General features: G+C 36.6%; 2 protein-coding genes across 3 annotated transcripts in view; one reads left to right on the top strand and one right to left on the bottom strand.

The window, feature by feature from the left end:
* Window positions 1-1070: 1070 nt before the first annotated feature.
* Window positions 1071-13150, bottom strand: ftr86 (finTRIM family, member 86). The gene is made up of 10 exons (XM_055195780.2): window positions 12985-13150; window positions 9549-10030; window positions 8618-8713; window positions 8312-8545; window positions 6666-6810; window positions 6162-6245; window positions 4231-4329; window positions 2309-2374; window positions 1960-2162; window positions 1071-1596 (listed from the first exon to the last, which is right to left on the bottom strand). Exons 2-10 carry the CDS (start codon window positions 10026-10028, stop codon window positions 1261-1263), a joined length of 1743 nt encoding a protein of 580 aa, XP_055051755.2. The 5' UTR covers window positions 10029-10030; window positions 12985-13150; the 3' UTR covers window positions 1071-1260.
* Window positions 13151-13329: 179 nt separating this feature from the next.
* nudt8 (nudix hydrolase 8) overlaps window positions 13330-18160 on the top strand; it is a 78215-nt gene continuing 73384 nt past the window's right edge. For both annotated transcript variants that reach the window (XM_073862971.1, XM_055195784.2), the window contains exon 1: window positions 13330-13475. The gene's annotated coding sequence lies outside the window, so the exon portion shown is untranslated. The remainder of the gene's footprint in view (window positions 13476-18160) is intronic.

Here is an 18160-nt window from a genome sequence, read left to right as displayed (position 1 = left end):
CGTAGTGAGAGTAGAGTCACAGGCCCACAGGTAGGCCCAATTTGTTTTTATATATTTAAAACACTAAAACCCTACTCTAAACCTAATAAACCTTGACAAACTATATATCACTGGAAAGCTCTAAGAATGTTGTTTCCATATGTCAAAACCTTTTAGCAGTAAAATAATTTGTGACAGTAATTTAATAATTTGTGACAAGAGTATGCAGCAAACCGTTGACCCCTAGTGGCCGTTGTTGGTAAAACCACTAAAAGTCTGACACAATTATTTGTGTAATTATTTGAATTTTGGATCACAACTAGTTTAGACTTGTCTAAAAGCATTTCTGGTGTAAAATATTTTCATTTTTATAATTTTATATATTTTTTTATTTATTAAAGTAAATGTAAACTATAACAAATTCTTTTAATTAAAAATGTTCACCTCCAGACACTTCATAGTGTCTTCCTTAAAACAAGACCAAGATTAGGCTCCTAGACCAAAAAGTTGTATTAATTTGAAGGCGTACATAACCTTTTCACCCCCACCCCCCACTTAAAAAGGGTTGGGGGAGGTCAGAGGTTAATAACAGATAAACTGAATCACATGTTATTAATTGAGAGATTATTTAACTCTCTTTATATTCAGTTAAACATTTCAAACACAAGCAAAATGATGCTTTTTTCATAATTGAATAACAAAAAAGATGTTAGGGTTTCTAAAAGAGGGTACTTTATAAATAATATTTTCTCTATAGCCTATATTTAGCTCAGTATTATCTCAGTTCATGCATTGGATGTAGATGGATTGTAATATTCTTGTGCAATATATGTTTTATTATTTTAATAGTTTTTACTTTGTACTGAAGTTTGAACTATTTCAGTACAAAGATCCATCTACTGTGTGTGTATACACTTTCAAACATTTAATTGAAGACATTTTCTTACCCTATTGGCATTTATTTATTTTTTTTTGCTTGTTTTAAATATCAAATAAAGGCTTTTGGCAGCATATTTGCACTAGGCTAATATCTTTATAAAGTAAATTTTACTGGCTTAAGAAAGACCACATGTATGTGTCACAAAAGTGTATGTGCTTTATACTTGCATTTTATTTAAGTTTCATATAGAAGTTAAGTATTGTGGCAGACAGAAATGGACAGATAGCTATGTATACACTTCAACATAAAATGACACTTCTTTATATCTCTCTATATTTATATTCCCCATCATTTCATCAGACACATGCAGATGTTCTCCAGAGATCTTCATTTAGATATCATTATTCCAGCTCACAGATGGTGACGGAGGAGCCGACTCCAGACCAGAAGCGAAAACTGGGAAGAAGAGGTCCATCGAAATGTGTATGAACACAACATATCTCCTGGGCTTGTTTATGGGACACTCTGTAGAAAGCCAGTACACCTTCCTGCTGGTCCAGGTAAATCCCAATGCGTCGGGCTTTTGGACCTTCCAGTGCAGTTTCCTTCCCAGCATGCCACAATGAGAAAGCTTTTCCAGACCAGTACAGACTCCAGGACTTCGTATTGTGGCCCAGTCTGGCACTGTCATTGGCTGCAGAACGCTCCATGTCTCGGTACGCCACACCAACAGTCACCTGAAGGAAGCCAATGGAATGGTGTGTAACTCTTATGAAGCAAAGCGAACAGAATTAATCTGACACCGAGGTCACTGCCTTCAGAAAACGACTCTGAGATGTCATATTCAACCAGGTGGAAAGAAATCATATGAAATGGGTTTGTAAGTGTAATATAAAAGGTACACTGTAAAATTTGTTTTTTTTAAATGACAGTATTACTAGCAGCTGGCTGCCAGTAACTTACGGTAGATTAAAATTTATGTTATTTACAGATTGTTTGAAGTTCATGTAACGTAACATAATTCATTAACTAACAGAAACTGATTTTAAAGCATTACCACTTAAAAATTATGTAGTGAACCCTTTTTAAAATTTCCGTACCCTCTGTCCTGTCCACTCCATCTCCCAATAGTAAGGGCTTCCAGCCAGGGTCTCCACACACATGACCTGTCTCCAGTACGTGAAGCGCTCGGGGGTCTCCGGATAATTCTGGTTCTCTGCGCAGAGGGTTGCCTTGCGATTTGCATTAGACAAACGAATGTGACGGTAGGCACTGTTTTGATCAAATGTAGGCTCAATGCGGACTGAAAATATAAACACACCATCAAACAAACAACAATAAAACAAAAGAAAGGTTAAAAACTTTCTTAAGAATAACTTTACTATCATGAAATACAAAAGCAGAAAAGCATGAACTGTCTGGCAGGTAGTGTATAAAGGACAAACTCACATTTCAGCATCTCTTCTCTGGCTTTAGGTGCTGGTTTAAACAGACAACAGACAGCTGATCCATCCACTGTAAAGATAAAAAACGGTTAACATGTTATTTCCCCTGTATACTGTTCATTACGGTAAAGGTGCCTCTCCAGTTACTTTGGTACTAGGTTGATCTATGCGCAGTGTGTGCTGCTTGGCGAGGTATCTTTGTTTTGCACGGTGCTCTTGTGTGTACCGAGTGGTATGATAAATAAAGTGGACTATTTAAATAAACGTTGTGTTTATTAGGATTAACAAAAACAATTGTTTAAAATGAATAATAACAAACAACAATTACAGCACCAAACACCGTCAATAGAACCCATACAGCAAAAATAAATAAATACATTTCTCTGGCCAAAACTATGTTTTCAATATAGGCTAAATACATTTTGTAAGTTTAATTAAATATATTTTTATATTTTAAGAGTTTTGTTGCAAAACGAGATAACTCCGTTTTTAACATTTTTGTCAAAACATGATTATTATTAAGTTATCATGATATTATTTTGTTTTATGGTGCTACTTAGCTGCATTTTTAAGTTATTAAGGTTTAAATCAAAACAAACCAACTGCAGTAGAATTGATATTAATTGGAATGCACAACCAAAAAACGAGATTTCTGAAAAAAAAGTATCTCGTTTTGCAACGAAACTCTTCATGTATATATGTTAGTTTTAACCTTCGTATATTAACATACATTTCAAAATGTATTTCAGGGCCAACAAATACAAATATAGCCATAGACATTATAGCCTATACGTAGACACCTCGTAGACTGAGCTGCCTATTGGAGCTGACGTATCGCACGGCCGCCATCTTGGATGGGTGTCCAGTGCGCTCCCTTGCATTCATTTCTAATAAGGAATAATCATAACTCCCCTTATTTTTACCGGATTTTCACACGGTTTGAGTTGTTATAAGCGGCAGAGATTTAGTTATGGTACAGGATGCTGTCATACATTGAAAAATACTGCTTTCATGCTAAAATACTTTGCATTATGCTGGCATAAGTATGGCATATTGACAGAGGCAGACATTATTTTACTTTCTACATAAAAGTACATTTTCAAGTATCTGTATTTTATCAGTGTTTTACTTTGGAAAACTTATATTCCAAAGCATATTATCATAATTTTTACTCCACTACATTTCATAATTTCAAGTTTTTGGTTTATATTTAATATTTAAGTACATTAAACATCTACTTTTTTTACTTTTACTTAAAAAGTACTTTAGTACTTTTACTTTTCTTGAGTAAAAGTACTAAAGTACTTTTTAAGTAAAATTATTAGGTATTTTATGTAATTAGGTATTAAATTAATTTTAATATGAATGAATTGAGAATGAATTGGCTGTGAGAATTTTCATTCCAAAATGGTGGCCGAGCTACTGAAGCGCCATCTAGTGGCTTTTGCCAAAAACGAATCAGAGTTTCCCCTCTTGTTCTTCTATACTCTTTGCAGAGCTTTGACGACTGTCACAACAAAACCCTCCCGTTTTATAGCAACTTCCCATTGCCTCCTCATGCCTGTATCACTGTAAACCTTTAAAACCTTCACAGCGAGAGATCATGAGAGAGAGTACCAGTTCCTGCTGAACATTGACATAATATTATAAATATTAACGTTAAATAACCAAAATGATTGTTCAATCTTACTTGTGAAATGTAATCCCATGTGATCTGTAATCAATACTGCGCCGGTTATTGCAACCGTAAGCTGCACAAAATACGGGCATAGTTGCTTTCTTTCCGTTAACCCCGATTGACTCTGGTGCTAGCGTACAGTGAGGAGACCCATCCAATATGGCGCCGACGCTTGATGCGTTCCAGCACGTCATGAGGTGTCTACGTATATAATGTCTATGAATATAACCCAACACAAAATAACTGACCTGGATTTGCAGAGGCACAGCTCTGGTTCTTGTGATGTTCTTGTGAAGGTTGAGAAGAAGAAGGTTTGACTTTAGGTTTTGTAGAGTCTGCCTTTATTTCTATAGATGAAAATCAGATGTACACATAAAAAGTGTAACCCTGCCTGCGAAAACCCGGCTGAAGTCACATAATCTAATGAGATTTTGAGCATCAGAATTACTCATGATCAGAAAAATGACAAAAATACCTAATTTGTGTTTATTGCTGTAAATCAGGGATCTTCAACTACTACTCTTCAAGGGCCAGATTTTAACATCGTAAATATGATGCCAGCCAAACTTTGCCTTTTAATTACTAAAAATAATAGTTCTTCAACTATGAACAATGGACAAAAAAGTGCAAGTGTAAATAATCAACACATGTATTTTTGTATAGAACTAATGCAGAGCTCTCAAACTTCTTTTGTTCATAACTTTTTAACTTTCATAAATTATTACATTTTAAGTATTCACAACATATAGCCAGTCTTCCCTAATGACCGAAACTGCACTTTATGTCTATTTTTTATATTTTAAAGATATATAGGCTAAACCGCCTTTCCATTGTACACTACATTCGGATGCGACTGTCAGAGTTCACCCCCTAGTGGCAGATGTAATTAATTTTTTTTTCAGTTAAATCGTAAATCTGTGTCAACAAGCTCATTTCAGTGCAACAAATTTATTTACGAATATATTTATACTTAATAATTTACTTATTAGTAATCAATATGTTAGGATTCAAGTAATTAAAGTTAAATAAAACTTTAAACTTTATTAAAAATTATTTTTACACAAGATTATTTTTAAGGGTTGTTGATATCAATGTTTATGTTTTAACCGGATAGGATAAGGGATTAATAGAAAATGTTAAGGTGAGTGTGTCTGCTGCATTTTGGCACAAAATACTGAAAGACTTTAACTGTTGCCATCATGCTTGTGTGACATTTTTTCCCTCATTGTTTATTGTTCTTTATTTTAAAAAATATTTTTTTTGTTAGTTTGATGATGTAAATGTTCCAATTGCGACAGAGATTGTGCCTTTTTCAAAGAGTTTAATTAAATGTTCATGTTATATATTTTGGTTGCATTTATTTTGTAATTCTTAACCAGGCACATAATACAAAAATATCGACAAAATGAACTGCCAGATTTACACCCCTATTAACTATGTACATGCTTAGGATCTTTGCATTGTAATAATGTACAGGGAGACTACAGATATAAAAACGGAGACTGGTTAAGTAGTGTTTTATTATTGAAATCTGATAATGTCCTATTAATTTAATAGAATGCTTGGGCATACCAATATGGCAGCTCACTGGCTTCTCAATAGTGACGTCATGCGCAATCCAGTTATTTATATAGATCAGTGGATCTAACCTTGAGACTCTACACTGGCAAAAAAAGTTACTTTTTTGTCATCTCAAATTTCCTCCAAATAATTTTTTTATATTTATTAATTTATATATCACTGATATTTTCAGCTGATATATCATCTTACTAATAAACAAATCATTCTAGTGAATTGACTTTTGGTTATTGTTGCTACATTCAAGCGCTTGTAGTACTGTACATTCATTTCAATGTTTTTAAGCTTTTTGGACATGCACATCATAATAAATAAACCTGTTTTACCAGACATATCCCATAAATGTGTCATACATTGCTGGAAAATGAGAATCTCAGCTTTTCCATATGGACAGGAATAACTGATGACAGGCTGTTAAATTATTCTAAAATAATGCACACCCAAGGTGGTAATGCGGGAATATCAAAGTGATATTTTACTTTATAAAGAATGATTTTATGTCCAATAAAAACAGTAAATGACCAAAATATGTCATTTCATCAGATTTTTCAGGCAAAGTCACAAATCTGGGTAGTAGAGTAAGACTACAGTGTGTGCCTACCTGTGTTTTGTGAGGGCAGATGTGAGTTGCTGGTGATGACGCCTCCATCATTTGTTACTGGTGCCATAGCACCTGCATCGTTCACTAGAATATCAAACATCATAATTTATCTTTAGAGCACTACATCATCTTTTCTGCAGTTTTTCTTTCTTTCTTTCTTCGTCACTCCATTCCAGCATCTATGGCTATAGACAATAAAGCTAAAGTTTTGCACAAATCTTTAATGGAAACGCAGCTTGTGATACTTTCATGATGCTATGTTTACAGTCTACGTTGATTATATGAAAATGAGACACTCAGTCCACAGACAAAATCACCCAGGAGTTTATACATGGTTCAGATAGACATATTTCCACATTTGGATGAACTATTCCTTTAACACAGGCACACATGTGGGGAGTGCTTTCTGTTTTTATAAAACATTCATATTAGAATAAAAACTACTGGTAATGCTGGAAGAGACTGTAGCTTAAAACAACAACAACATGCTTTTACATAACTTACCAACTTTAAAGATACTGGCCAGGCTGGATTTGGTGAGATCATCAAGTCCTTGTCTGTAAGCCTCTAAAGCTGAACTAACCCCTGATATCACAAACTCTGGACTACACATCTCCACCATGACAGGATCCACAGCCATGAATGACGGCTGAAAGAACAAGTGTGAATCATTATAAAAATCAAAATTATTTCTATCCACCTTATTTTTGATGTAAATGTGGGCGCCGCCATTTTTGAGCTCCTTCGGGTAAGACTTCCGGTGAGCCACTAAAGCTAATGGTAGTCCTATGCAAGAGAAACGAGGCTATCGTTTTGACTGGCTATTTAATGCTTATTAAGAAAATCGAGGAAGACTGGCATAATTTTTGCAGTTAAGGGTATAATAATAGCTGGTACAAATGCACTAAATCTCCACAAAACATTTGTTTTGACCATAATCCACACACAAGAGCTGAATGTGTATGTGGCCCACGTGCACCCATGATCTGTATCTACACATCCATCCAGTAAAACCTTTCATAGAAACTGTAATTGTTCAAAAACAACTAATATTATGCTGATTAAAAACATGCTGATTTAGCTGGATTATTTATTCTGCGTCTATACATTATTATTATTATATTATTACAAAAATGCGATTACAGTACAGAATATAACCATTCTTAACGTGTTTGCGCATACTTTTGTTATGTTTTGAATAAAAAAGCAAATAATTTCCTAATTTGTAGTGCGTAAGAAGTGATGAGATTATCGTTTCATAAAACGAAAACAATACTGAATAAATGTAGTTGTTTATTATGCTTAATATTGTTTGTTCAAATAACAATGTGTTGAATGAGGAAGATACTGCTGCTGACATGAATTCTTGGTCTTTTCATGTACAAACACTCGACTGACTTTCCCACTGTACAGTTACCGAAATTCCTCTGTGCTTAGTTGCGCATCAAAGACCCATCACCCTCGAGAAAAAACACTAAATAATTCAATATATCTTCATATGATGTATAAGGCCACTTCTTCATATCATCCTCTAATGGGTTATACATGGCAGGTGTAGTAAATATTTACCATAACTGTTTTTAATCATGTTTTGTGGGTGCTCCCACGACATTGTTTTCTACCGGCCGGATATTAAAATGGAAGTCTCGCACAATAAAGGTAAAAACGTTACATCACTTACCGTATTTTCCAGACTATAAGTCACACTTTTTTTCATAGTTTGGCTGGTCCTGCGACTTATAGTCAGGTGCGACTTATATGTCAAAATTAATTCATACTGACTAACATGAACCAAAAGAAAACATTACCATCTACAGCCACGAGAGGGCGCTATATGTTGCTCCTGTAGCCTACCCCTGAAAAAAACTGTTAACTGAAACATTAACTTAAAGACCATGAAGAAAGACTTAACAAACAAAATGCCCCCAAAAAGAATTATAATTTTTTAAAGAAATGCGACTTATAGTCCAGTGCGTCTTATATATGTTTTTTTCCTCTTCATGAAGCATATTTTGACTGTTGCGACTTACACTCCGGAGCGATTTATAGTCCAGAAAATACGGGTACTTCCGCGTTCAACAATAAGGTGGATAAATTTAGCCATGTAAACAGTAATAATTGTTAGATCCAAAAACAAACACGACACTTACGTTCAAGAAACTAGCAGGATCCTGAATGGCATCTAGTTTCTGCAGCTCTTCTTGTTTCTTCCGTAGATGGCCGATCTCTTGCTGTAGTCTGTAAGTTTGGGCCTCAATGCGGCCACAAGACGAATTCTCGTGAGCCTGAAGAAGCTCAAGTACCTGAGAGCGACTGAGCTCAATGCTCTTCAAGACATCGGTGAAGAACACCTGACTGTCCATCATCAACTTCTGCATTGAGCTCTACAAGTGACGTAAGTCAGTAAATACATTCACATACGGGTGTCCTCTGTTAAAGTTTAATAATTATCTTACCTTGTGGGCCTGAGAAACTTGAGGAAGACTCTGAATGATTCTCTCTCTGTCAGCAATGCTCTTCTGTACCTGAGCGTTCATCTCCATCAACTCTTGCTGTACAAACACAAAGACAAATTTAAGTTCAATAGCGAATCTGTTTTATTTTTGGCATATTAACATTGTCATTTAGTTAATTTTTTTATTCAAAGTGATTTACACTACAAGCTATTTCTTATCCAAGAGCAAACATAGAATAGCAGACTATAAAGAGTATAGTAGAAAATATAAAGTATATCCAATGTGTGCGTGGTAAATAGTTCAGTTTAACATACTAGAAACTCAAATGTAAGAATTATAAGAAATATCATTTTTCTATGCAAAAAAGAACAATAATAAAGATTTTTAGACAGTTTAGAGCTGCTTTTAAGATTAAATTTAGAGGTCAGCCGATAGTGGGTTTTACCGATACTGATAACATGGTTGGTCCATACTTACCGATAACCGATTAATCGACCGATAGTTTAAAAAAAATAGATACTGGATAAAAATCAGACATAACACTCAAAGTGAAACAGTACTGAAATGCATTACAAAAGTAACAAAACAACAGCACTGAACCATGAACATTTTCTAAATTAAATACATTTTTGATAAAATATATTAATTATATTAATAAGTATGAAAAATAAATACTTCTGTGAAATACTGGAACATTAAACTTTTATAAATATATACTATATGTGTAGTGTTGTACTTTATTCGCAACTCTGAACAACTATCGGCATGGACTCTTGCAGATAGCCGATTGTTCCACCAGTTAAACAGATTAATCGGTCTACCTCCACTTAAAATCCAATTTCTTTTGATTCTGGAGTGAGAGAGATGACCCAGACTTAGCTTTCACAAGTTAAAGTCAGTCACACAATGGTGTTAAAATACATCGACGTACCTGAATCATTTTTCTGTCTTCATCAGCACGGACCACCTGATGACCTTTGTGTCCAAGAAGGCTACAATCCTCACAAATATCTTCTTTATCATCGCAGCAGTACAGATCCAACACCTGTTGATGCAGAGGACACAGTCGTGGTGAGTCGGAGGGCAGAACAGGATACAGGCCAGCTCGGGAAGCAGGAGCTACAGAAGCCAAATCAGTCGATTGATGTAAAGAAGAGTCGGGGGTGCTATGCCCACCCAATCTCAGTTTCTCCATTGCCTCCATAAGTATGTTGCTTCTGGCAAGAACGGGTCTTGGGTTAAACTTCTGTCGACACTGAGGACATTCAAAAAAGCCCTTAGCTGCTGTCTGATCCCAATGCTTCTGGATACAGAGGAGACAGTAGGTGTGACCACAGGGAATGGTTGCAGGATCTTGCAGCGTTTCCAAACATACTGGACAAGCGAATGTATCTGGAGCCCAGGTAGCCATTTCTGGAGAAAGATAGAAAGATGACTTGGTAGTATCAGTCACATTACCTTTAAAACTAAAACAGGTGTGGCTAAACTAAACTGGTATTGCAGGTTGTTTGGACGGTTGTAGATGACATATGTGAGGAAAAACCCAAAGCTTTTCATGACCAGAATGACACAAGTACAGAAAAATTAAAGGAAGGTAGACAGACCTGTCTGGCGGGTAAGAGACTTCAATACATTTGCACCATTAACACATTGGTCTTTATGTTGTGACACTTCATATTCATTGATTTAAACAGGTAGTGTGTCAAATCAAAACAAATGCAGAGTAAAATTTTATTTATGAAAATATGGACCATTGTTTTTTTGTGCTGTCATAGATCAATTTGGTTAAGTGTCATTCCTATGTACGATACGTATGTAAAATATTTCCACCTGATGAGCAACAGGGAAAAAATCTCAGCAATTTCAGAAGAGTGGCATCATGACGTTACTTATTTCCACACATTAATATTCTGATTTGTAGTCTGTAAACGCTTATGGTTAAGGAATAATCATTGTGACATCACATTGATAGGGGATCCCCAACAGCCTGTTTTGTGTGACTGTTGCGGTTTAAAGGAGATTAAACAAAGAAGAAAAAATTGATTTGTATAATAACAGGATGTTTCTGCGCACACACTGGTGACTCATTTTCTGCTAGAAACACATTTAAAAAAGCATTTTCTAGGTTACGGGGGGCTTTAATGAACATTATTTGTGCACTTTCAGGATATTATACACTACATAATAATTTTTTTCAAAAAACTACACACAAAATCCAAAAAGGCAAAATTTCTGAGGTGAATTCAGCCATAATTGTCTTATCATACTTGAGCTTATGTTTGATGCTTTCATGCTCACAATGTTTAATGCTTATGTTTGAAACCCTCTTATATTTTTCTAGTAAAACTTATCCTTTTATTTTTATATACTTTGGGTGAAACTGTGATGTCACAACACACAGAAGGACATTGTGGTCCCCATAAGCAATTTGATGTAGTTTTTGAAAAGTGTTTTATGCCTAAACAACAACATACACACTTAAGTACTATTCGGACGGGATTAGTTGTACATAGGGAGGTGGGGTAAAGCCATTTTTATCAGAGCTTCTCAGTGATTTTATTCCTGTCCGAATGCTCCATGTCAGTAATCATTATGGAAAATGTCAGTAAAGATTACGGCAACTTTTACATTCTGTAAAAACTAAAAAGGTCCGGAGGAATTATCTCAGGTAATACTAATCCAGTGCAAATATACCAGCTGTAAATATACACTTAAATTTCGTAATTTCCTGTAATTTTGCACAGTTTTTTAAAATTTAAGCGCTTAAAGAAGCATTCAGTTACGTTTTAGGTGGTGGGAACAAGTCAGTGGCAAGGCAGTTCATGCTAGAGGTCTTCACGGGTCCACTTAGATCCGAAAACCCGAGGTCCGACCCGAGACCCGACCGGGTTCGGGTCTAAAAGTTTCACATGTGCCGCGGACACGGGTCGGGTACAATAATAGCGGCATCGGGTCTCGGGTAATTTAAAAATGAATGTGTCAATGTGCGTCAATGTCCTTTTCAAATCTCTCATCTGTTTGCCAAGAGCGCTTGCGACATTGTGTGGTTGTCGGAAGGTTCATTTTCGTTGAGACAAACATGTCAGTCAATTATAAATGTACATTTTAGCGGTTACGTTGGTGTCGTCGTCAGATAACAAAGTAAAACGAATGGAGCAGCTCGCCAAATTGGTTGCAAGGCCACCGGAGTTTCTTTCTGTCTGACTGCTGCGCGTGGGTCTGCAGAATGCACACACGTCAGTGCCGTTTACATTCGGTTCCAGTCGGGTTAAAAACAATGTTTCACTAGTTCGGGTCGGACTCGGGTCTAATTTTCTCGGGTTTGTCTCGGGTCGGGTCTTTCTTTAAAAAATTTTTATTTATGCACGTCGGGTTCGGGTATGAAGTGATTCGGGTCATTTCGAGTCGGGTACATTTCTTTGGACCCGAGAAGACCTCTAGTTCATGCATACCACAACACAGATTTTTTTTTAAAAAGGCAGAGGCATCAAAGCGTTTCTGAAACTGAAATCTCCCTAAACCGAAATTAAACACAGTGTTTCCTCACTGGTCCGATTTCGAGTTTTTCTCATCGGCGTCATGTTGCATGTTTACACATGTGATATTAGGAAGCAACATACAGTAATGTGCACGTGACGACAAGGGAGGTCACGCGCTGCATAATCGAGTTACCCCTCCCACCTCTGAATGTTTTACTGAGATTTTTATTCCCGTGAGAATTGATCACCAATAATACAGACATCCTGTGGTAATCTACACCTGTAAAACTAATCCCTAAAAACTTGAAAATTTTTCATGACTTTTTCCAGGTTTAAGTGCCACAATTGGGTCCCTAGTGCTTCTATTAACCTAGAAAACGTGAAAAAGAAAAACCCAGTAACTTAGTTTTGGTAATTTGAAAAAACAGGTCATTCAGATTTTGGATCTTTTATGATGAGAGCACATTTTTGCTCACACCTACAAAGTGGCAATTTTAACATGTTGTAATAAATTATATGTTGAGTATTTTGAGCTAAAACTTCACAAACGCACTCGGGGGACACCAAAGACTAATTTTACATCTTTAAAAAATCTCATAATATGACCCCTTTAAATTGCAACATTTTCCTGATTGGTCAATGTGTATGTAAACCAAACTGCTTTATTTTCAGACTCTTGTCTGTTCCTCTAAATTAACTCATAATTTCATAAATGAGATTGAAGACAAAAAAGTTTGAGTTCAAAACACAGCATATTGTTTTAAGATCAGTTCGGACAGCCTTTGATCAATAAGTTTGAAAGCGGTTTGTAAATCATGTTTACACGGATTGTTTAGTGGTGTAATATGTAATCAAATATTATATAATATTTCATTTAACGTTACTCACCAAGTAAGCACCCGTGACACTGTTGAATTGTCTATAACTGTACGACTATACGAACTAAGACTAATTTCTCAAAGAATGTAACATGTCAGTTTAGTCAACTAAATTACCCACGTGAATCGGTTCTTTTCAGTAAATCGGATCATTTTAGTGAATGCATCGGTCGAACCAACTGAATCGAAATGAATCAATATTGCCTTGAATCTCTCAAATCTCCCTTTAACGCAAAGGGATAAGTACAATCAAACCGTGAAATATAATTATTCTATGCTGCTGGTCTGACTGGACATTGTTTGGTGGTTTTCGTTGTGCACGTAAGATATTTTTGAAAGATTTCAGTTTGCCACATTTAGCAAACTGTTGATTTGTAAGAGTCCAGCAGGTGGCAGCACACGCCTGTTCATTGTTCACGCACACACATACCAGGAAGAAGAAGCGTCTTCTGTTGACGTCACTCGCCGTCAAACCTCTATTTTGTTGTTTTTTGTGTGAAGGTAAGTAACTAACTGCGTTTCGCGTTTGTTGTGAATTATTTCAACATCATTTATATTCGCAGTAAGTTAGATGTATGTTCATATGTGTTGGATGTTCACTGATGTCTAAACAGAGGATCAAGGAGAAGTTTGTGAATGTCATCTGTTAATATCGTGTAGCGGCTTTGCTTTTCGTGTCAGTTACTAACTTCCGACACTAAAATCTCATTATAGAGTCTGTTATAATCGGTTGTGGTGCTGTTTAAATTATTATCCAACTCATATCAATGTTAGCTGTACGTTCGCATGTTTCACATATTTAAGGTGGAATGGGTAAGTTGTAAAGTTGTATTCTAGAGGCTTTCAATATTTTCTCGTGTGAAAGTTTGACATCTAACGTTAACCCTGCACCTGTTTAGAAGAAGAGATAAATCCAGAGAAATGAGTATTGCATCCATGTGGGTAATATAAGCATAAATCTGAATATAATAGATTCAGTTGATCTAAAATCAGACACTGTTAAGTTACATCATTTCTGTTTTAAAAGACACATATTATGCCCACTTTTACAAGATGTAATATAAGTTTTAGGTGTGCATAGAATGTGTCTGTGAAGTTTCAGCACAAAATACCCCACAGATCATTTATTATAGAATGTCCAAAATAACCCTATTTGGGTAAAAGCAAAAACGTGCTGTTTTTGTGTCTGTACCTTTATATGCAAATTAGCTACAGCTCCTCGCTCCCTTACCAAAAGACTCAGGCTGGGTCCGAAACACATACTGTGACAGTAGATACTGAATTAGATGAAGTATTCATCCACCGTTAAAACAGTACGTTCTATATAGTATAAATGAATTCAGACGTACTACATTCGTCATGTTAAAGGCGGAGTCCACGATGTTTGAAAAACGCGTTGGAAAAGGAGACGGGCCGACTACCAAAACACACTTATAGCCAATCAAATCAAATCAAATGCCGGGTTGCGTATGTGTGGGGCGGGTCAATCAACAGAAGGTCCAGATTCTATTGGGGTAGGGGCGTGTTTGTTTGGGTGATTTCAAATATCAACATTGGCTTTCAAACATCGTGGACTCCGCCTTTAATACATCACGTGACATACGTCGCCATAACAACAAGTTAGTCGTTAACTGAATTGACGTTAAACAAGCTCAATTTAATCACAAGGAACAGCTATTTAATATATGTTAGAATAATATATGAATAGAGTTGCGTTACCGCTTTTGGACATTTTTTTATAAAACAACACCCCTCCATCTTCCTTTTTTTTTGAATAACGTTTCTCCAGGGGGCTCCCAGGATAGCAAAGTGTCCATCGAATAAACACTTCGGGATCTTGCCGGAAGTAGAAGGTCATTCAAGTACTTTTCACCTGCTGTTTTTGGAATACTATAAATTCGTACATACTACTTGCCAGACCCGTCGCCAGACCTAAGTCTTAAGGGGGGCATATGAAATGCATGGGAGGGCACACTTATTATTAGCCTACAGTAAGTATACTTATAATAATATATACTCTATTCGCGCAGCACGTAATCATCACGTTAAACAACCATCAGCAATATGACCAGATAGCCTATAGCCTACACACCACATTACATATAGAAACAATTTTATTTATGAATATCCATAAATCTACACAACATATTACATGTGACACCAGACATCTCTCAAACATTGCATTTTAAAGCAGTCAACAGAGGGATATGCATTGCCATGAGACACGTGCACACACACACACACACACACACACACGCACGCAGACTTTGAACCTACAGTACTGTGGAGGCAGCGCTGTCGTCTCTCCCTTCCCTCCTGTCAGTACAGCGGCAGGCGGCGTTTCTCCGAGCAGAAGCTCCTCATTAATAAAGTGTCCACTCGGAATTAAACTTGTGAGTGAGGTCCTTTTCAGAAGCAAGCTGAATCACCGCAGTGAACAAGTCCATATCTTCTGAATGTAGTAGTCTGTTAGGCCCGGGGTCGGGCTCCACGGTAGAGGTCTTCACGGGTCCACTTAGATCCGAAAACCCGAGGTCCGACCCGAGACCCGATCGGGTTCGGGTCTAAAAGTTTCACATGTGCCTCGGACACGGGTCGGGTACAACAATAGTGGTCTCGGGTAATTTAAAAATGAATGTGTTTTTTCTGAACGGACCCGAGAAGACCCGAACTCTCTCGCCTGTGTGCGTCAATGTCCTTTTCAAACCTCTGATCTGTTTGCCAAGAGCGCTTGCGACATTGTGTGGTTGTCGGAAGGTTCATTTTCGTTGAGACAAACATGTCAGTCAATTATAAATTTACATTTTAGCGGTTACGTTGGTGTCGTCGTCAGATAACAAAGTAAAACCAATGGAGCAGCTCGCCAAATTGGTTGCAAGCCCACCGGAGTTTCTTTCTGTCTGACTGCTGCGCGTCTTTTGGAGACTGTTGTTGGGCTTTTAACCATTTGCGGATAATATATCCATCTTAAAGCAGTATAGCTAAGCGAAAACTCATCCAGTTTAAAAAAAGTGCGGTAACTGTTGAGCGCATAGTTGAGCGGCTACACTGACGTAGGCTACGTCACGTACGTGTCGTACGTAGCCTCGTGATAGGCTGTTGCAGTGTAGCTAGATTCCCATCAATCAAACAAAATCACACCATTGTTTTTTATATTTTTAATGTTTTAATTATAAAGAATACAACATTAATGCAACACAAAATTAGCAACATTAATAATTTAAAATGACAGTATTTTTTTAAATACTGGGGGGGGCACAAGCGTCCTTGAGGGCGGGCCCGGTCCCCTAAGGCCCGCCCATAGCGACGGGTGTGCTACTTGCCTAGCCTACTGCTCTTCGCCTACTTAATAGTATGGAAGTAGGTGGTTTCGGATGCAGCCACAATGACCACATTTACATGCACCCTCATAATGCGATTATAGTGGGATTTTGGCAATATTGCAATTACACTTTACCTCATGTAAACACAATACTTCAATATAAATAATGTGATCAAGCTCGACATAATCACAGCTAGGGCTGTCAGCCTGTCACTTTTGAGAAAAATTAATTTCGAACTGATATTCGATAATGGAGATTTAAACACAAATTTATTAACAGTGACAGTCATAAACATGACTGTCTGGATTACTTTTTTTACTTAAATGTCCAGTGTGTAATTTTTAAAAGGATCTCTTGACAAGAATGCTAAATAATATAAGACCTTTTAATAATGAATCATTATGTTTTTATTGCCTTAGAATGAGACGTTTTATCTACATACACAGAGGGTCCCCTTTCGTGGAAGTTGCCATTTTGTGCCGCCATGTTTCAACAGAAGCCCTTAATGGACAAACTTTTTTTTACTAAATTGTCTCAGTCGATGACATGTTTTTCCGGTGTCGGCTACTGTAGCTTCTCTATGCGTTTCAAAAGCAAGTGAAGAGCAGTGGACTTCGCAACCTCACCACTAGATGTCGCTAAAATGTACACACTGCACCTTTAATGTTTGAAACAGCAGGTTATCAACTTATGAATAACAACATCAGAACAAGTACAAACAATAACATGACAACTTAAACAGCAGCAGGAGTAAGGCATATAGCCAAGTCTAAACGGAATCCGCGCCTGCAGATTTCGGCGGAAAACTTAGCGGAGATCCGCGGATTTAATGCCCGTCATTGACAAACACACATATCCCGCGATTGAGCGTGTTTGTGAGAATCTAATTGACAACAAGCACACATACATAGCCTATCCCGTGCATTTGTGAGTCATCATTGACAAGTACATTATCTCTGCGCATGCTGTTTGCTTTAATGATAGAGAGATGATTTGATACTTGAGATGAAATTAAACTTACCGCTAAGTTAAGAAGATCTCACTTGACTCTGTCGTCTATGTGATGCTCAACAGTCAGCACATGATCATTTCAAATCCGTTTACAAAACAAATTATAAAATTATCTTCATACATGCTAATTTCATAATGCATTAACACAAGCTTTTTATTCTGTTATAATATTTAACACTATAAACAATAATATATGTAATTTTATATACAAACTATAATTCTATCTTGATGCACATTAGGTTCATGTTGGTCCAATTTGATTCAGAGTACTCATTTGTTTGGTGTATTAATTTTCATTGTAAGAAATATGGTATATATATATTTATGGTAATATATGGTAAATTTGTTGTAAAGTTGTGCTTGCAGACAGATGTGTGGTACTTACTTTTAGGTATCTACATGGTAATTAACTGGTGTCATTGCTGTGCTTGCCAGTGGTGCATACTTGGTGGTTGTTGTGTAGCTCTAGATAAGTACTGGGTCATAGCAGATGCATACGTAGCTGACGAGAGGCATTGGTGTGCTTACAAATAGATGTACAATTTGAGTGTTTGGTGTTTGCAGGCAAGTTAGGGTAAATGACAGGTATTTATAGTGTACATGTATGATAACTAATATCAAACACTTCTGTACTTACAAATTGTATATACACAATAAGTGTGTACTAGTCAATGTACCCAGTAGTTAATGCGTATGATAGTCAATGGTTAGGTTTGCCTCACAGTAACATGTATATGATGCTATATCTTAGGTGGTAGGTCCTATGTTATAACTGTGTAAAAAAACAACACTTTATTTTACAGTCCTGTTTCCATGCAGTTACCATGGACGTACTAGTGAATGTACCCAGTA

The sequence above is a fragment of the Misgurnus anguillicaudatus genome, chromosome 24 (assembly GCF_027580225.2).
Source record: "Misgurnus anguillicaudatus chromosome 24, ASM2758022v2, whole genome shotgun sequence".
NCBI classification, from domain to species: domain Eukaryota; kingdom Metazoa; phylum Chordata; class Actinopteri; order Cypriniformes; family Cobitidae; genus Misgurnus; species Misgurnus anguillicaudatus.
Note: the sequence above shows the minus strand (reverse complement) of the source record. Positions and strands in the feature narration are given on the sequence as shown.